Raw genomic sequence first — 21282 nt, forward strand, 5'->3', positions numbered from 1 at the left:
AAAAAATTAGAACATTAATGGGTGAGTGTAATAGCCCTATTTTTAAGAACATTTATTTAATGCTAATTATATTCATTAAGTTAATTATGTTTCGGAAATTACTTACTTTATTTGAGGTGTGAAGTATAAATTTTATTTGTCGTGTTGTAAAATATTTTACTTAATTTTATGAGGTGATTTTTACTAGTAATTTATGTGCAACTAGTTAAGTTGTATTTTGCCGAAAACAGAAATCCAAAACCCGCTTTTCAGTTTCCTTGATCGGTTTGATAAACCCAAATACCCCCCTCCTATCGGTACGGCTGTCTAGAAAACCCAAAGAAGACCCCAAAACCATTTTCACCCAGAAAACCCCAACCCCGACGAAACCTTCACCTCACCATCTCTCTCGCTCACCTTCATTTACCCCCCGTCGTCGTCTGTGAGTCGTCGGAGTCGCGTCGAACCACCGCTCTCATGCCGACCTTCAACACTATTTCTCTGGCGACATCATGGGAGATGATTGAGCTGCAAATATTTCGCCATGGCCCACCTTTGTTAGGAAAAGGAAGATTTGCAATGACTAGCGAGTCTTCATATTTATATTTACATTGGACAACTTACCTCCGTAGAGCATTAGGTTCATTAAAGAACCTCCAGATCCATTTAAACAAAAGAGAGAGATTTCTATGGAGCAGGTTTCCGATGCCTAATCCTCCAAGAAACTTAGGAAGCTCGAGCTTATCCCAAGCCATTAAGGGGATGAATTTCTTATCATTCGAGCACTCCAAAGAAAAGCACTCTCTACTTTACATGTGGTTGTGTTCCCAAAATGAAGCACGTCGTTTGTCCATGCTTTCACAACCTTGGTGTTATAAGGATTCAACCGCCTTGTCTCAACATAATCAATAACGAATTGCTTCCACGCCCAGTCGGACTTCAAATTTGCCAATGCAACCTCATATTCATCCTTTGTTTTTGCATTTAGCACATTCCACCAATGACCAGCACGAAATCGCTCTCCAAATGACTTAGCCCCACATATTCTGTTAACTCGTGCCTCCACATCTTTGTTAATATGCCATGTACAAAGAAGATGGGAAGAATCTGGAAAAACTTGACTAATAAGCCTAATCAAACCCAACTCACGATCTTTAAATATGACATGTGGGCTCAACTAATGGCCAAGTAGATTACGTAGGCACTCCAACACCCAACGGTAACTCTCTGCAGTCTCATCCTTCTCTATGGCATAGGCGATGAGATAGTTCATATTTGTCGGTGCCACACCCACCAACTCAATGCAAGACATACCGTATCGATTCCTTTTATACGTTGAATCGGTGCCAACTACCCAAGGATATGTATGAAATGCGTTCGTACCAACAGGATGAGACATGGATTCATAAATAATAACTCATCATCATCTCGTTATGACCATGACACATAGTTTTTCAACCTAGCAAGGTGCAGAAAATTTTCAGCTGGAGTCTGCTCTTCACGCCCTTCCATTTGTAAAAATACCTCTCATTGTATATATGCTTTATTGTTTGGTGAAGATACGGGTATGTCTCTGTTACAGCAGCTTGAATGTTTTTGGGTGCCGTCTCAGCATCAGTCATTTGTCGAACAATCCCCCTAGCATCATCCTGGTCTGCTTGTGGCCCTCCGGATATACTATGAACGCGTGGTTGTGAAAACCATATTTACTATTGGGAATAAACACATACCATTGGTCCCCCAAAATCAAGTTAATCCTAAATCGATATCCACAAAACTTTGTTGATGTATTAGGTCGTTTCACCTTTCTCGGGTCTACCTTATCCCCCTTGGATCTCGTCCCCCAAAAATATTTCAAATGGCAAATGCGGGGACCATTCGCATTTTGCTTATACGAGTGAATAACCAATTCAAAGCCTATGGAAATTGCGATTTCATTAATCAGACGCCTCTTTAACTATCGTGAATCCATCACTTATCCTAAATCTACTATGATAATTAACCCCATCCCTGTAATTGCTTGAGTATGGAACCTAATAAAGACTATACAAGTAAATATAAATTGTTTAATATATTATATATCAAAATTACAAAGTTAAAATCCAGTGATAAATTGAAAAAAAAATAAACATGCAAAAAAACTTAAACAAGCGTCTAAAGTAGGCGCCTGCACCATATATAGGTCAGGCGTCTATGGTAGGTGCCTATGGTGCAAGCGCCTGCCAAATGGTGCATTTAGACGCCTGACTTGTGGTGCAGGCGTCTAATTACTTTTTTAGACGCCTGTAGTAAGAAAAAGGTGTCTAAATGAGGCGCCTGTAAATATTTTTGATTTAACGTCCATATTATCATGTATTTTAATTTAAGGCGAGCTTAAAATCTATTATAATATGCAAAATAATATTATTTACTTGTAGTTTTCACTATTTGAATAATTTATGTCTACTATATTATAACTACTCTAATATGTTAAAAATATAAATATAACTATTATAATATGCTAAAAATCTACATATAATACATCATATAAATTCTACATTTAATATGTTAAAATGTAAATATAACTATTATGATAAACTAAAAATCTACATATAATACATCATGTAAATTCTACATTTCTACTTAAACATAGTAAATTCTATCATGTAAATTTTACATATATTCTACCATGTAAAAATATTATTCTACTAGATATTCTAAATTTTAAGCTTAAACTGATATTTTAAGCGCCTAAATTAGATCTTGCTTTTACAAAATAAAAATATCAGATCCACTGGTCAGGCGCCTAAAATAGGCGTCTAATTTAGGCGCATGACTAGTTTCATCGGCGAAAAAACTCACATTGTTTGCCATGACGCTGGAGTTGATTCTTCTTGATTGGTCAATGTTGGTCAACACCGGCAAACACCTTGGTCAATGTCGGAAATCTTGATAGAAAATGAAAGTGAATAAAGAAAGTTTGGTGGTGGTTTATGTGAAAAACATGGAAAGTGTGGGGGTTTAAATAAAGAAAGGAAAAGAGGAAATGACATGTATTAAATACAACCCATGTATTTGTGTACAAAAATACAGGGCGTTAGTAGGAAATTTCATGACAACATTTAGCAAAATCCTAGGATGAAATCACACATATAATATCACTTTAAACCCCTTCTTACTATTTGTTTTAAATTTTCAGTTAACTTATCAATTTAAATTTGATTAAAACTAAACAAGTTAGTGATTGTTAATCGTCTGAAGGGCATCCTGCCCAACATCGTCTCCAATACCCAAGCTAGTTTCATTCTTGGACGGCAAATTACGGACAACATAGTGATCATGCAGGAAGTACTTCACACGATGCGATATAAACAAGGGGCCAAGGGTTACATGGCGATTAAGATTGATTTTGAGAAGGCGTATGACAGACTCGATGGGAGTTCATTCGAGATACACTCAACCAAGCAAATCTCCCTATCCTGATGGTTAATGTAATCATGGAATGTATTTCAACGGCCTCGATGCAGGTCCTTTGGAATGGTGAGCCCACAAATAATTTTTCTCCTAGCAGGGGTGTACGACAGGGCGATTCCCTATCTCCATATCTCTTCGTGCTGTGCATGGAGAGGCTATTCCAAAACATTGAAGCTGCTATAATAATGTATGGAAAAATGGAAGCCAATTTATGCTCGTAGGAATGGGCCTAAGTTATCCTATCTCTTCTTTGCGGACGATATTGTCCTATTTGCGGAGGCCTCGACGGATCAGGATAACATTGTGCAACAATGCCTTCACAATTTTTGTTTGGCTTCGGGACAAAAAGTGAGCCTATCCAAATCTCGCGTTTTTTTCTCTGCTAATGTTGACCATAATATGCAAGAGAGAGTGTGTGAGTCTCTGAGCAATGAAAGTACGACTGATTTAGGTATGTACCTAGGTATGTCGACACTCACTAGCAGGGTTACTAGGGAGACTTTCAAGCACCTTTGTGAAAAGATTGATTGGAGATTAGTAGGCTGGAAGTCCAAATACCTCTCGTTGGTTGGCCGTATTACGTTAGCTAAGTCTACCATCTCCACCACTGCAAGTTATTCGATGTAATCGGCCAAAATCCCCCGAACGGTGTGTGATGATGTGGATCGAAAAATGCGTAAATTCATTTGGGGGGGGGGGGCGTTGAAGATAAACGAAGTATTCATCTGTTAGCTTGGAATACTTTACAAAAACCAGTGGATTAAGGGGGTCTGGGCGTCCCTAGTACTCGACAAGCCAAGTCAACCTTTTTAACTAAGCTGGGGTGGCGTTTATTAGTTGAACCAAACTCCCTGTGGGCCCGCGTTCTTAGAAGCAAGTATTGAAATGGTAGTTGTGATGTCAACATGTTCAAGCCCAAAACGCGCATGTCAAATGTATGGTGCGGGATAACTGATAATGCTAAGTTCATTGATGAAGGGTTGCAAATCGCAGTGAGTAATGGGACCTCTACTATATTTTGGGGCCATCGTTGGGTCACTAAGGTTCCTCTTGCGGACCCAACTGACATTGCAGGGGCAACTGTTGCGGAGATGTGGGATGAGTTCCAAGGATGGAAGTGGGACATGTTTGCTTCTTTTCTCCCACAAGATACGCTGAAATTGATCCAAAATCATGAATTGAAGCAAGACGCAACTCGCAGTGATCTGGTTTACTGGCGTGATGGTAAGAAAGGCAAATTCACTATCCGGTCAGCTCTGACGATAATGCGAAACGAACATGAAATGGTATATGAGGACTGTTGGAACTTAATCTGGACCGCTCCAGTTCAACAGAGAATACGGGCTTTCCTTTGGATAGTGGGGCATGACCGAGTGCTTGGTTATTTTGGCCCGGTTTAAAAGACGTCTTGTTGATGACCCGAGTTGTTTCTTATGTGGAGCGAATGACGAAAGCACGCTCCACATCATACGTGATTGTCCACTTGCTAGGATGGTGTGCTCTAAACTTGGGGGGCCTGTTGAGGAACCAGATTTTTTTCGTCTCCCCCTCAAAGAGTGGATAACCCATAATCTCGAACTCCAAGAGATTCCTAATGGCTATACCATCTGGGCCACTCTCTTTGGTATTACAGTTTGGTGGATTTGGAGATGGCGAAATTGTTATGTATTCGGAAGGGGGAATGAGGTACATCAGGACATTGGGGGATTTATCCATGTTCGATATGACGAAATGCGAAGAAGCCTGGAAGCGAATTTTGCTGGGCCCCAACTTACCTCATCCAGGGCCCAAAGGACTAAAATAGGAGTAGCATGGAATTACCCGCCTGATGGCTGGTATGTCTTAAATACATATGGAGCAGCTAAGGGGTCCCCTGGTCCTGCTGGGGGTGGAGCAATTATTCGAGATCATCGTGGCATCCTCATCTCTGCGATTGCACTGAAGTTGGGTGTGTGTACCTCTTTTCGCGCAGAATTTTTAGTCCTCGCCAAAGGACTAGACCATGCACGGCAGGCCGCAGCTAAGAGCATTGGGCGCCTCATGATACAAATGGATAACTTAGCTTGTGTTCAAATTCTGAAGCAGAAAGAAAGGAGGCCGAAGTGAAAACACGCATGTGATTAATCATTGCCTTGAACTCATTGAGAAGCCAGACTGGGAAGTTAGTATTTTTCATGTTTATCGTGAAGGAAATCGAGCCCCTGTCGGCCTAAGTAGTATTTTAGATGAAGAGCTTAGAGGTGTTGTGGTGCCTCGCATGATTCCTCCTTAGTTAGGAAGGGTTGTGTTTGTCTTCTGTAGCTTTCTAGTTTGTTGTTTTTGTCTTTTTTTTTGTTTCTTTGTTTCTGGCTTTTTGCTTCCTTTGAATAAAAAAAAAAACAAATAAATCATAACCGTATAATCTGATCATCCTCGTTATATTTTTAATGGCATTAATTTCACACTAAGTCACACTGGATAACATATTGTTTGTAAATGAAGCTAAAACATAGACGACAAAAAAACATAAAAAAGGTAAAACGACAATAGGGTGATGCGAGAATGAAATGAAACGTATAGTATATCCAGTACCACAAGAAAGCAGCCCAAATTAGATGGAAACCCAAAAACAAAAGCCGTCACCGCAATTTTACGAGACATTGCAATATTGCATTGCAATTGCGCCCCTCTTTTATCTATCTATCTATCATTCTGCTACAGACACAAACACAGTCATCATCATCATCATCATCATCATCATCATCATCCTCTTTTCACCTTTTTAGCAACTCAAAATCTTCAAAAACCACCAATCACTCTTCTTCATCACCTCTGTGGCTCTTATCTTCCGCCATTTCCACTCTCTCTCCTCATTCCTCACATTTTCTCTCTCCTCAGAGCAGCAGAAAGAAACTTATAGTACTAAAGATGCTGGTGTTATCTTCCTCTGCTCCACCCATTCTTGAGGTTTTCAAAGATAGGGTTTCCTCTTCGTTTTCCACGTCTTCGTCTTCGTCTTCTCCTGCGTTTGCGCTTGTTTTTCGTCACACTTTGTTCAATCGAAGTAACTCGTCTTTCTTCTGCTGCTGCTCTTCCAAGCTCAGATTAATGGCGGACGCTGCTCCTTCATCATCGTCATCGTCATCTGCTGATTCTTATTCTGTTGCTGCTGCTGCTAAATCGCTTGAAGAGGCGAATAACACGATTGATATCAAGAGAGAGAATGAGATTTCACTCTATCGTCCTCGTACTTTTTCCGACGTTCTTTCTGTAGAAGGTTTATTTCTCTCTTTTATTCGTTTAAGTCTTTAATCATTTATGATAAAGTACTACAAGTAAGTATAGGTTCTTTGATTGTTTTGTTTGTGTGTTGGAATTTTGATCAGTTTTAGTTATTTCTGTTTGTTGGATTGATTTCTGAGCATTTATTTTATTTCTGTTATTTTCGTCTATCTTTCTCAATTATTTACTCCGTATTCTATAAACAATTCTCTGCTTGTTTTCTTGTCTGATGATTTGGTTGCGTCGTCTTCGCTTTTTCCTTTTCATTTTGTGTGTGTGCAGAAGTTGATGACAGTTAATGTTGTTTACTTTTATAATTTTTGTTGTTTATCTTTGCCAATTGCTTCCTCTTTTTTTTGGTAATATAAGCTCATGTAACGATGTCGAATTTGAAAGCCAGCAGTTCGTTGTTGGCCAACTTCTTAGGATGAAGGATCTTGAGTTAGTGTTACATAGTAATAAAGTCACATGAATATTGTAATTCTTCTTTGATGACGTATAAGGTCTTTATTCTAATTGAATAATTGGAGGTTGTTGCTGGTGTTCCTAGGATGATTGTTTCATATTTGTTGAAACAATGTCACTTAAAATTTTCTTGTGAACATGAAGAGGTGACTGCCATTCTAGAGACATCCTTAGTGTTTTTTGAATAAGTGACTATTTAGAGCTGTACTATGAGCATATTAGAAGTTAGCTAGGAAGCCTAGGATGATTCAAGTATCTAGTTGCTGACGGCTTATTATGATTTCTCATGTTGTTGCATACTGACAAAAGGAGATGGGAGAGAGAAGGAAAGATTTGCAATATTTTCATAAGGCTATGTGCAGTTTTTTAAGTGAACAATCGTATTGCATTTGCTGATTATTTGTCGTAGTTGACTAGTTGGGCAGGCACTATTAGATTTGTGGTTAATTACATAGCGTAGCCTAAATCCAGTGATAGATTGTTTAACCTGAATATAAACCAATAAATAATTAACATGGGCAGCAAAATTGAGCAACTGACTAATGATATCCAGAGTTTTTTTTTGGAATAGTTTATTTATTTTCAATGTTGGTACGTATGAGTTGTTGCAGAATAGGTTATTTGATGAACAACTTTTGTGATTTAAAGTTGAATCACAAATTTTGAGCAGAAAGTCTTGTTATGAGATGAATTATTGAAGATCTTACATTTTGGTAAGTCTTGGATAAAATTTTAGATGATCTTACTTGAGTATTAAGGTGAAGAGGGGATATAGGACTCTGTTTCCGCATGATTAATGTAGTGAGTTCAACCTCTAGAGCTTCAATATCCATATTTATCCAGGATTGCTGCTCTCAAAGATGCTATGTGATCTTAACCTTTGCTAGACTTCATATTGATAAGGAAGAAGATTCGTGCCTTTTTTCTTAGGTAAAAAGTTGAAGGGTATTATGTAGAATAAGAAACATAAGAGGATACAACGTAGAATTTTAAAAAACACAGGGGTACCCCTTAGAAAACCCAACAAAAGTTGTTACTTAGTAGATGTAATGTATAGGTGGAGTTATTGAGATTTCACTCTGAGATCCCTGATTGTTTGACTACTGGGAACAGCATAGCATTGTGTATGAAAGCATGGTTTAAATTCTCTGTTTGATCAGCATAGAGCTTTTCCTTACCTTGAAGTGGAGCAAAGACAAAATAGAGGTTAGAATCTTTGCAAGACATGGATGGAGCATGACTACAGGATTTAAACCTTACTGAATCAGAAGTAGTTGGTTTTACAATGTATTGCCTTCTGAAGTCGATAATGGATCAGTACTTTGTAGCTCGTTGCTCATTATAGGGAAGGTGATGAAGAGATGAATGACTCATCCTATCTTTAAAAGCTGACTGGGTGAAGTTGAGTCTTGGATAACCAGATTCGGGCTGGACTTATTTATTATGGTATTGCTTAAAGTTGAATTCTAACCCTGCATTTTTTTGTTGGTATTTATTGATTTATCGAACACCAGTGAAAATTTTGAGTGCTTAACCATTGTGAAGTTGCTGCAATGTGCTATGTTTTAACACAGATGTTTTGGTCGGTATCGTGTTAAGTGAAACTGTAGCTAGACAATGTTCTGTGGCCCAAAGATGACAGAGAAAGTTTTTTCCCAAATAGTTCCCTTTCTATCTCAATTATCTTCGTTTAGCGGTGCATTCTTGTGTTTTACACATTTGATTTGTATTCTCTGCAGAGCTGATTTCTGTAATAAAAGAAAATTCTGAACTTGGTAGGATTCCTGTAAGTGTTGCGTTGGCTATGGAGGAAGTTCTTCACAACTACCGCAATGCAGTAAGTAATAAATTATTCACCTACAAATGGAAAGATACTTGTAGGCTTTTCAAAAATTATGCCATATTTGTTTTCACAAATGAAATTCTTCTGTTATGATCTTTAATGAGTCCTTTTGACTGCAAGCATGCGTTGCTCACTCTTTGTTTGCCTTTCATTACTGTAATATGTAACAGTGTATAGAGCTCAAGTACTGGTACCTTGTGATTGCATTTCATTGTTTTTATTGTGTCGGATGTGTCCTTGAATCGGGAATTTCTTCTCTTCTTTACTTCCTCACGTATTCCTGGCGAACTTTGGACTCCTTATCCATGCCATCTGACTATTATCCTAATTTAGACTTCTGTTGCCGAACCCTCGAAGTTGAAGGGCAATTGTGATTTGTGTCTGACTGTCATCTCCTTTTTGTTTCTCTAGTTGTGGTTTACTTTGATTCTACATCTATTCCCTTTGGTTCTTTTTACTCTACTCTTGTGCTGAAAACTTTTCACCCTGAAACATATTTATTTAATCTCTCTTTAGGGTTGTCTCTAACCTTTCTATTTTTTTTTTCCTTGTTACCCTCTGTTATATAATTTTCTCAAGTTTTATTTTTATATCCTCAAGTTTTGATTTCCTGTTACACCCTCTGCTATAAGTCTTTCTCAAATTTGATTTTTATATCCACATTTTTTGTTTTTCTCTTCACACGTCATTCGGATGTTAGTTCCTTGTGTTTTCTATCTTCTTACTTTCCTCATTTTCACTTTTTCTCATTTTTCTTTGTTTACTCCTTTTAAATTATTTCCTTAAGCTTATTGTTTCGTTGGCCAAGGAAACAATTTCTTATGACGTTCATGTTAGCCGACCTTTTGGCATTAAGCTTTGTTGTTGTTGTTGTTGTTGTTGTAATGATGGTTTACTAATTTGATAGCAGAGAATAATTATCTTGTATGGAAAAAAAGGACTCTTAGAACTGTGTGCATTTCTTATGCGTTATCAAGTAGCACACTGTATTGGATAAGGGTTAATAGAACTATGGACATCTTATGTGTCATGAAGTAGCATACCATTGTTGCCTAGTATTGCGTATTGTAATGAAGGTCAGTTGAATGTGGCCTCTCTGTTATGTTTTGTCTAGGAAAGGAGATTTCTAGAAGCACTGAAGTAATGTTGTATGTGTTGTAGAGACTCCGAGAAACCTGTTGGATGAACTTTGTCTTCTTCTGTTTTTTCCGTTCTTAATTCTGATGATGGAGAATTTTATGTTGTTGCGTTGAAGTCTTTACTATGATTATCTTTTAGTGGTTGTGACATCTATCATAAAACTCAACTGCTAATGGTTCAGGTCCTTTCTAGTGGATCTTCTCATGCTGATGATATTGTGCTGTCAAACATGAGTGCTATGCTGGATCTTGTATTGTTGGATATTAAGGTAATTTTGTTCACATTTATTATGATCACTGATATGCTCAATATCTTGTTCTATGTGTCCACTTGTGGCTGGTAAATATTGGGTTGTTATAATGTTAGATATACTCTTCCAAATGAAAAACTGAATAGCATGCAATTAATAGATTAATTTAGAAAGAACAGTTTTATTATATGATGGGCTTCATGCCCCTGTTAGTGACTTATGTGGTTCTAATATGTCTTCCAGGATCCTTACATATTTCCACCATATCACAAAGCTATTCGAGAGCCGTTTGACTATTTTTCATTTGGTCAAAATTACATTCGACCATTGATTAATTTTGGGTGAGTCAACTTCTTGTCTTTTTCTTTGTGGCATCCTTTTTCTTCACACCAAATACTTTACTTAGTTGACTTGATAGTTGATATTAGGTCAAAACTTATCTTATTTCAGGTTTTTAAGAGAATGTTGTGCATGTTCAATTTTCTAGTGGATATGAGTTTTGACTGTTTTGTGGAGACTACTGCACGAGTTCACGTATCACCAAATGTTTGAGAGTTGGGACTTAACAGATTGGGCTTTTCATGAGTTATTGATATTCCTGGGGTTTAGGTGTGGGAGAGATAAAGGGAACCAGAAAGTGAGACTTTCATAGGGATTCCATTTCGCAAAAATGGAGAAAGGGATCTAGAAAAGTGAGCGAAACGCTAACAAAGGTAAACAAGGAGGGCAATTGCGTTTCTCTTTTTGTGAAGTTCCCGAACTAAGCAGCTCAATGCTTAAAGAGGTCGAGATTAACCATATTCACGAGATGCAATAAGGTTGATATTTGATAGGTTGAGCACTCGAGCTCTTTTAGCAACGAAGTCCACTGACACTAGGGGTGAAAGTTCGGTATGCGGTTTGGATTAGGGCCTAATCCAATCCGATCCGAATTTTGGATTTCAAATTTTCAATCCGAATCCAAACCAATTAGGGTTTGAATCCGATCCAATCCAATCCGAAATTTCATACTCTAGATTGGATCCGATCCGAAAATCCGATTTTTTTAAAACTTTAATTTTTCGATGAAATAGATTAAGCACAACAACAGCCAGATTTAGGAAATGAGGAATTAAGTGCAGTTAGTGCTTTAGGGGAAGGATTGAAGCTCTATGTGTATTGGACAATGGAGTAGGTTTTTTTATAATAAAAAATCAGTTAAGCACTTAAGCCCAATCTAGATACATAATACAAGGCATATTATTATTTGGTTATATTGGATTTTTGGATCCAATTACCCTCAATCCAATCCGATCCGAAAATCCAATTTTTCAAAAATTCTCAATCCGAATCCAATCCGAACACAGTTCGAATCCGATCCGAATTACTAATTTGGATTGGGTTGGATTGGATTTTGGATTTTATCCGAATAACTTTCACCCCTAACTGACACTGCGACGTAACTTGCCAAAATGGATGTTGTAGCATGATTTTAGGTACCACACCTCAGAATAGCCTTATGTGGTACAGGAAGTTGAAGTTCTTGTGGTGGCCTTTGCATAATGCTGGTTGCTATCTGATTACTTGGAATTAAAATTTTGTAACCAGCAAACCTTTTTATTATCACTGGCGAATTATTACTTAGTTTGAAGAAGCAAATTGCATTGCATTACTGTATTAGTTGTGGAGGAAAACATGGCCAACTTTTGTAGGCTGTTCTTTTGAAGTAGTATTTGACTATTCTGTTGGTTTGATATCTTTGCTGGTGTTGTGATTGGTTAAATAACACAGCATATGCATGTCTAGCTCTGTATTTATAGGTTAACCAAGTGTTATGTTACCACTATCGTGATCCTATAATACTCATTCTTTAATTTCAGAAATTCTTATGTTGGCAATATCACCCTTTTCCATGAGATGGAGGAGAAGCTTCAGCAGGTATCCTATCTCATATATTCGTATTATCCTGTTTGGTCTTCTGCTTGTGGTGAGGTAAATTTTGGATGCATGATACTAACTGGAGGATATTACTCGTAGCTGCAACTTCTGTGTTACTATCAAGTATTGTGATGTTCTGCATTCTTGTTTCCAGTTTTTATACCAGAAACTATAATTTTGATATATGCAGTCCTTACTCCTTAGGGAGTTAGGGTTGCAAATTAGTTTTAAATGCATTTCCTATAAAAGTATTAATTTTGGAATTTATGACTTAATGACGCGTCAATCAATGTAAGTATTGCTTATTCATTACTGAATATATTCTTTTCTAACTTCATCCTAAGGGCTGCATATACTACCTCGTATTTTTTTAGTTGCAACATTTGGTTTTGTTGCACTATTCATCAACCAACTTTTCAAAACTATCTCGCATTATCATATAAGAAAAAACATAGTTAAGTGGGGTCTTGTTAGATTCATCTCAATGCGTAGATTCCAAATATCAAATTTTTGTAATTTTTACTTATACCCAATAAGAGATAATAACGTTCAAAGAATCGTCTCGACAAATGTGTAAAAGCAAATGGTGTAACTAAAAAATACAGAGGTAGTATCATTTCTCTTTTTTCTATTAGAGCCTGTATTCTATTTTTCATTCTATAGATATGCGTAACTTTAAACTATTGTTTTGATGGAGTATTTCTCAGACCTCATTCTATCTTCTGATTTTTTTTTTCTTATCTTGGTTACGAGGCCTAAAACTGGAGGCTGGGTTTACATCAGAAATTCTCTTTCCGGCCCCTCTCTGTATATATGTGTACCACTGCATGTCTGTATGTGTATATATTTTTTGGGGTCAGTAGTGTGTATTTATATTGTTATTATTACTTGTAAAATTGGGGACCTGGAGTTAGGAAAAACCTGTTTCACCATCAGTTGATCGAGGCTTCTGAGATTGGCAATATTTTTCATACCCTATAGATAGTTGTTATGCACCCACCCAAACCACCCATACATTTTACTTACTCCAGATGACATGAGCAAGGGTGAGGTGGAAAATACCGCTGGGTAATATTCTGCCAAGGACAAGTGACAGCAAGAATGCGGCAGGAGAATGTCAGAGGTAGTGAGAGAAAATGGGAGAGAAAATATCTCAGTAGGACTATAAATAAGGGGAAGGGATTTCGTAGGAATCTATCTTGAAATTTGAGTAATCATTTGTAGTCAGTAGGAGTGAATAGCTACTCGAAAGGCTGTAAACCTTTGTGCCTTTATTTTGCTGAAATACAAAGTTGCAACCTTTCCTCTTTTATTCTCTCTTAAGCTCTCTTGTTCTATCTTAATCTCTGTTTACCCAGGAGACTAGCAACAGTCTATAACAATAGTCAATTTCCAAAAAAATAAAAAATAAAAAAATAGAAAAGAGAAAGGGGAAGGTGACCATTCACCCAAATTTGGCTAGCAATCTGTATAAACTGTTACTTCATTGTAAATATAATGTGCTACAGCCTACAGTCCAGCAACTGAATTGTTATTTTTCAAAATAGCACTTGGTATAAGATTTGAAGTTTTATTGTTATCTCTTGTCTTCTGTCTTTCACTTAGTAAGTTACCAGTTTGTTATGATTAGCTACTTCTCGTCTTTCTAGTGCAAATGGTTGAAGCTAGAGATGTCCATATACCTTGTGGACATTGGTCTAACTATTATTGATCTAAACAAAAGTAGCTGGCTTGCTGAGCAGAAGGTATACATGTTCTAGCATGAGCTAGAGATTTGAAGAAGAATCTGGTGGCTTTAATGAGATACAGCTAGGTCGAGGGAGTTCAGTAAAATTGTCAGTTTATTTGGGAATCACCTGCTAGCAATATAATCTAAGATCAAGTGACCAAAATGCGTAATTGATGTCCCTATATCAAGCCATACTTGAATGATGCTTCTGAAAGCTCTTGAGTATGGACAATAATTTACATATCTTCTAATTATATTCTAGTGATTTTTTGACTCATCTTACACTGTCAAATGTCAGCAGCAGAATCCATATGTGGGTTAGTTTGCGTGCTTTCGTGCTCCATCTGAGTTATTTAGGTATTACTCCTAGATAGGAAGAATATCGTACACATAAGATGTCTATTGCTTATTGTGGAGTCTTTTAGATGAACTAGAGGAAGTCTTATGGGGACTAATTATGTGATCTGGGAGAAAGTAAGATAACGTAGTTTCTTTTACTAACCAATATCGATTTGTAAAAATTTGCTTGAGGAAACCAGATCTAATTGTAGGGTACCCTTTTATGAACAAGATTTTGTGTTTCTTCTAGTTCCATGTCTCCCTCTGATGGAAGTCTCAATATGGCATAAAGGAGGCCTAGTTCATCATTGCTCTCGCTCCATCTTATTCTCACAAGGCCACAACTGCTAATCTAATATCTCAATTGTGTAGGGGCATAACGTTGTCTTGATGTCCAACCATCAAACTGAAGCTGATCCTGCCGTTATTGCACTGCTTTTGGAGAAGACAAACTCACGCATCGCTGAAAACTTGGTGACGTTAATACGCTATATGTCATATATGTAAATTGAACCCATGTCCATCAATTTATCAATGCTTACATGGAAAAGGTGTAACTTTTATATGCTGCAGATTTATATAGCTGGTGATCGAGTTGTAACTGATCCTGTTTGCAAGCCCTTTAGCATGGGAAGGTGATTTTGTTGGGTCCTATCTCTAACCTTACGGAAGTTTGCCTGGTTCTTGATGACGGGTTATCATTAATTTTCTATTTTGTTTTGGCTCAGGGATCTTCTTTGTGTTTACTCTAAGAAGCACATGCATGATGTTCCTGAGCTTGTTGATGTAAAGAAAAGAGCAAATACAAGAAGTTTAAAAGAGTTGGTCTTACTTTTAAGGTAGCTACATTATTCTGAATTCAGCTGAATTATTCGTGAAATGAGAACTGCCATTCCTTTTAATGTGATCTATGAATACCGTAAACGGAATGGAAAGGATTTTGATAAGGAGGGGAAAGGGTAATAACAAGTGTTACTCTTATTAGTTGTTTGGTATCCTAATGGAATAGAAACAAATATAACCCACTCCCTTTCCTCTTGTTTGAGGAGTGAAACGTTATTTGTTTCCTTAGGTTTTTGAGTGGAAACAACTTGGGGGGATGTGTTTCCCTCAAGTAACGGTAATTGTTACTTTACAGTTTACACACTAACCAAACAAGTAGAAACGGATTTTGTTATTTGATTCCGTTTCTTTTGTGAAAAAACATGATACCAAACACCCCCTTAATGTGATCTATGAATTCAAATTGAGTCTCTCTTTGGTTTTTGCTTTCAAAATTGTAGAATACTTCTTGATCATGAAAGTAACACAAATTCCTATCCCATGTTCTTGTATTTCCTTTTTGTGCTTATTTATAGATGGTTTCTGAATTTTCTTGGTAAGACCACAGACTGTATCTCTGGTGAAGGAAATTGGAGAAACTTAATTCCAAGATGATCAACAATGAATAGTTTGTTTCTAGGAGCTTTGGACACTTTGTATGTAATTCAGAAAGGTCTTCTGAACTTAAATTTCAGGTGTTTAACTATTAGGCATATACGCTTAAAAGTATGTGTATAACTGTAAATCAGGATGGCCATTGAACTTATATTGAAGCCATATAATAGGCTTGCACAGACACAATTACGAGGAAAGCTACGTACACGACACTCTCCATTTGCTACTTTTCATGTGCATGCATGTGTCATTGATTTTTCTGGTGGTTATGGCTAAATTTGATGCTGTACATGGAACATGGAAGTATGAAAGTATATCTCACAATATCGCATGAGATATGAGTTGCTAGTTCTAAATAATATTACATACCTCTCCCAATTTCCCTTTCCTTTTATTCCTGCTGGGTCTTCTGAATGTATTATCTATATCCAGAGGTGGTTCAAAAATAATCTGGATCGCACCCAGTGGTGGAAGAGATCGTCCAGATGCTGTCACTGATGAATGGTATCCTGTAAGTTTCTATATGTGACAATTTATAACACAATCTTAGTCCTGTTGTTTTTTTCTTCTGACATCTGATGTACTTGTCACGATGACTTCTTGTGGCGATTGCTTTTTTCTTGTATCTTATGCGATGAGTGATGTAATGCTTCTAGCTGTTCGAAAGATCAACATTTTCAAATTAAGTCCTTGGATTTCTTTTCTGCAACTTCCTTTGTCTTGATTTACTTGTAAATTATTTCACTAGATTGAGTTTCTTTTTTTTGACATTCTTTTCCCTGTTTCTTAAGTTTTGGTCACGCTAATATACCTTTTGACTGTTCATAGTTGATTACTTGCTATGATTCCTCTTCTGTGATTTACAGTCTACTTCCCAAGGATAAAGGACCTAGCATTTCTTTCCTGCTAATTTAATCCTTTAGCATCTATATGATAATGATTGAAAACCTTCAGGCAAAATTTGATGTCTCTTCAGTGGATAATATGAGAAGGCTCGTTGAACATGCTGGCGTACCTGGACACATTTATCCATTAGCATTATTATGCTATGACATTATGCCCCCTCCAGCACAGGTATTCCTGCTGTTTCATCAAGCCCATTTTGATTTGCTTTTATGCTCTTCAGGACTTACCTTTGCTTCTCTGTGCAGGTTGAAAAAGAAATTGGTGAGAAAAGAGTGATGCAATATCATGGAGTTGGGTTATCTGCAGGGCCGGAGATCAACTATAATGATCTGTCTCTAGGTTGTGAAAATGAGGAAGAGGTTGGTTATAGTTCAAATCTCTCTCGTACGAGATTGGCAAACATAAGGTGCATGCATTACAAGGCCCAAATTTTTGATTCTTATGGTCATTTCATTGCAGGCTAAGTCAGCTTACACAAAAGCGTTGCATGATTCTGTTGATGAACAATATAAAGTCCTCACAGATGCTATACTTGGAAAACAAGATGTAGGTGCATCAACCCTGACTTGTTCTCTGTCACAACCTTGGACTAGTTGACAATGGAGGCCTTTTGCTTTCCTTTTAGGTAATTTCCAATCTTTATCTGCCTTTATATGCTCTCGGTAACTATTTGTGTTAGGAAACAAGGTGTTGTAGTTTGATTTAATGCGGAACAAAATCAATGGAATAATAAAGGTGACCAAACAAAGAACACAAGGATTTATGCGGTTCAGTCAAATTTGACCTACGTCCACAGATGGAGGATTAGAGTTTCTTCCCAATAATGAAGAAAAACAAGAGAAAAATACAAGGAAACCTAAGTTTACCAGAGGCTAAAAGTGTTTCTAAAGTTGTGTATAAAATAATGAGCACCAGGAAGCCATTTTATAACATAAGGAACCCCATACAAGCCCTAAAAAATAAATAAGAAAACCGAAATAAGTCAAAATGCTGAGCCACTAAGCCGCCCGATCGGGTCGGGCTGACATCCCGATTGGCGGCCAACTTCTCCAAACTGCCACTGACTCGGTCCCGATCGAGCGACGTGCGCCCAGTCGTAGTTCGCGACGTACGCCCAATCGGGCGTACCCGCCTGATCGGATCATGCGGGCTTGCGAAACCAAAGGCACGAAACATTAACAGATCTCCACCTTGACTTGAAAACGATCAAACAAGATAACTCCACCTTGAACCAAGAAGTGATGCTCACTTAAAAAACCATAGAACCTCCACATTAAACAAAATTTCATAAACCTACTCATTGTAGGCAATCCAGTAAATGGACATATCTTCTGTAATTGTGTACCGATTCGTCTTCGAACACAAAATCCGTATACAAAACCATCACATGGCCTAGATCGAGAGTATAAAGTCTCCAACGCTAAGCATGCTTCCTCAATTGACCAACCTCTCTTCAAACACTTCTTCATCTCAACAACAAACTCAAGAGCAATTCTAGAAAACTGAATGACAACAATAATTTCAAATTGCAATTGTACTTAATAACCACAAAAGTATCAAATTTGAGATAAGAAATAACATAACTAGAAACAAAAATCTAATGCATAACCAAGATTGCTAATTTATTACAAACTCAAAAACAATCTATCATAGACTCCAAAAAGAAAATCCACACGGTTTCTCATTTTACCAAAGATCTCAAGAGGGCACCAAACATAAAGAGATCTAGAAACCGCAACCTAAATCTTGTAACCCTAAAGTGAAGATCATCATAAGAACATCGGCAATATTTGCAGATCCTCATTGGACCTTTCTCCATTTTTCTTCTTTAATTCCAACACTTAGATTAATATGACCCTTCACATGACAATAGTTACATATTTTGCCAGAATTCTTTCCACCACCATGAGCAACCAAAGCATTTGTGTGAGCAGAATTATTAGATTTATTAACCAATTTATTGTAATTAAATCTCTCTGAGTTAAGCCTCCTCAACATCCTGCAAACTCAAATCATCTTTACCATATATAAGGTATCTCGAAAGTGCTTATACGAAGGTGGTAAAGAACACAACAACCTAATAGCCATATCCTCATCATCGATCTCAACATCGATGTTTTGCAAATCCATAATTATAGAGAAGAATTCATCTAAATGAAACTCAAGCGGTTTACCTTCTTTTAGACTCAGATCATGAAGTCTAGATTTTAGTAGTAGATGGTTGGTCACAGACTTGTCATATAAAGTGACTCCAACTTTAACCATAAACCCGCCATAGTTGTCTCTTTGGCATCCTTTCTCAAAACTTCATTAGATAAATATAGATGGATCGCCGAGAGTGCCTTCATATCTATCTCCTCCCACTTGTCATCCATCATACTCGAAGGCTTTTTAGATGCACCTTTGAGAGCCTTGTGACAACCACTTTGAACCAGGTCGATTTTCATCTCTAATTGCCATAGGCCGAAATTTACTTTCCTATCAAATTTCTCAATATCTACTTGTTCTATAAATTAAAAAATCAAAACTTGTTCTATAAATACCAAAGATCTTAAACAACCAAGCTTTTGATACCTGTTTGTTAGGAAACAGGGTATTGTAATTTGATTTAATGCGGAATAAAATCAATGGAATAATAAAGGTGAGAAAACAATAAAGGTGAACAACAAAGAACACAAGGATTTACGTGGTTCAGTCAAATTTGACTTACGTTCACAGATGGAGGATTAGAGTTTCTTCACTATAATGGAGAAAAACTTGAGAAAATAATACAAGGAGTCCTAAATATGCCAAAGGCTAAAAGTGTTTTAAAGTTGTGTATAAAATAATGAACACCAGGAAGCCCTTATATATCATAAGGAATGCCATACAAACCCTAAAAAATAAATCAGAAAACCGAAATAAGACAAAACGCTGAGCCGCTAAGCCGCCCGATTGGGTCGGGTGACATCAGCCCGATCGGGCGGTCAACTTCTCCAAACTACTACCGTCTCGGGCCCGATCGGGCGACGTGCTTCCGGTCATAGTTTGCGACGGACGCCCGATCGGATCGGGCGGGCCTGCGAAACCAATTTGCGATGATTTTCAAGGCACAAAACATTTAACAATTTGAGTGTATTGTTTCTCGATTAGGGGATTTGGGGGAACCTCAGTAGCATTGGGATCACAGGATCTGTCCTCTTCTTTCCCATGTAGATATTGCACTCGTATTTTTCTTTCTTCATCTAGATGCAGTTTTGCTTGTCGACCATTGTGTGCCCGTTCCTCCCAGCTTAAGATATATAGGATAAAGGGTGGAAAGTGAAGCAGCTAATTTGTTCAAAGGTGTTTAGTTGCTTCTGCTTAAGTTGCCAGATTCATTTACCTCTTTTTCTTGTTATGGTATATCCCTGCCTTTGGAGTCTGGCCTGTGGAAGAAGTTTGAAAAGAAATTCCTTCTAGATTTCACTCTAATTTACAATAGATTATGGAAGTCTACATGGTCTCTCTTGTGCAGATAATTGCTTTCAAAATCATTTGCTAGACTAACGTGTACTTCCTCTGTCCTTAACTTCCTATAAGCATGCATCATTACCATTTTGGAGTCAAAGTTTAAAAACTTTGATCGCACACAATATATATGGTAACTATAGTCGTGTAGGATCTTGCTAGGTTAGTCTCAATTTGTATCTTTCAAGTTTCACTTTTTATAACTTTTAGTGCGTAATGAGAGATATGGTCTAAAGATGTATCTTGGATACGTGAAAAATCAAATGTAGCATAAATTAAGGGAGGGAGACTATAGTTCAGTCGGGATTCCTTTTGAATCATTTGTTGGCCCATACTCCTTTAAAAGTAAGTTGAACTTGCCATTACCCTGAAGTTCATAATTGGTTTTCTTTCTCTTTTCTTTTGCTCTTAATATTTGGTCTTGTTTCTTATCCCACCTACCAACCCTCTTAAGAGGTCCCTCAGATACTTTGTGAGTGTTATGCTTACTCTCGCCACCTCTTCATTAGTGTGTACCCTTGTTTTTCATTTCAAACTATGGCATGTGCTTTATCTCAAGATATATTTGTTTAAGTACTTTAAGATAGCTAGAAGCCAATATTATGAATGTCGTATTTTGTATGTAAATTTGAGTGACGAATTTATGTACTTTTTTCATATATTAGTTGTGAAAGTTTATAAAACATGGGTGAAGACTTTTTAAAGGACGCAAGAAGTATCTCTTAAAAGAGTGAGTTCCTCTGAGAGGTAGAAGGTGGCTCTAAGATATTTTCTCCGTTCTCGGTTTAGTTGCAATACATATCTTGGTAATCTCTCTCTATTTTCGGGTGTTTCAGTTTAGTTGCAACAATACCTATCTTGGTAATCTTTTTCTTTATCTTTCTCCTCATCACATGGGTCCCCTTTTATCTCCCTCTCCTTCTCCTTAATTAATGTGTCTCCCCTCTTGCAACTAAATTAGAAAAAAAGAAGGATATTATAGATATATGAGATTCGTGCATGTATCACCAATCTAGATGGGGAAAATCACCAATACATTGGCATTCTCATTTGATTACAGACTGCTACTACTTC

The 21282-nt window shown here is 37.2% G+C and overlaps 1 protein-coding gene across 1 annotated transcript; it reads left to right on the forward strand.

Moving 5' to 3' along the window:
* Positions 1-6068: 6068 nt before the first annotated feature.
* On the forward strand, positions 6069-18120 carry LOC104893033 (glycerol-3-phosphate acyltransferase, chloroplastic). Its single transcript, XM_057395045.1, has 12 exons — positions 6069-6688; positions 8898-8995; positions 10323-10409; positions 10635-10732; positions 12251-12308; positions 14749-14850; positions 14950-15011; positions 15105-15215; positions 16246-16324; positions 16768-16887; positions 16965-17078; positions 17179-18120. The coding sequence occupies exons 1-12, from the start codon at positions 6340-6342 to the stop codon at positions 17314-17316; spliced, it is 1416 nt and encodes a 471-aa protein (XP_057251028.1). The 5' UTR covers positions 6069-6339; the 3' UTR covers positions 17317-18120.
* Positions 18121-21282: the final 3162 nt, after the last annotated feature.

This window comes from Beta vulgaris, chromosome 5, assembly GCF_026745355.1.
Source record: "Beta vulgaris subsp. vulgaris cultivar EL10 chromosome 5, EL10.2, whole genome shotgun sequence".
NCBI lineage: Eukaryota > Viridiplantae > Streptophyta > Magnoliopsida > Caryophyllales > Amaranthaceae > Beta > Beta vulgaris.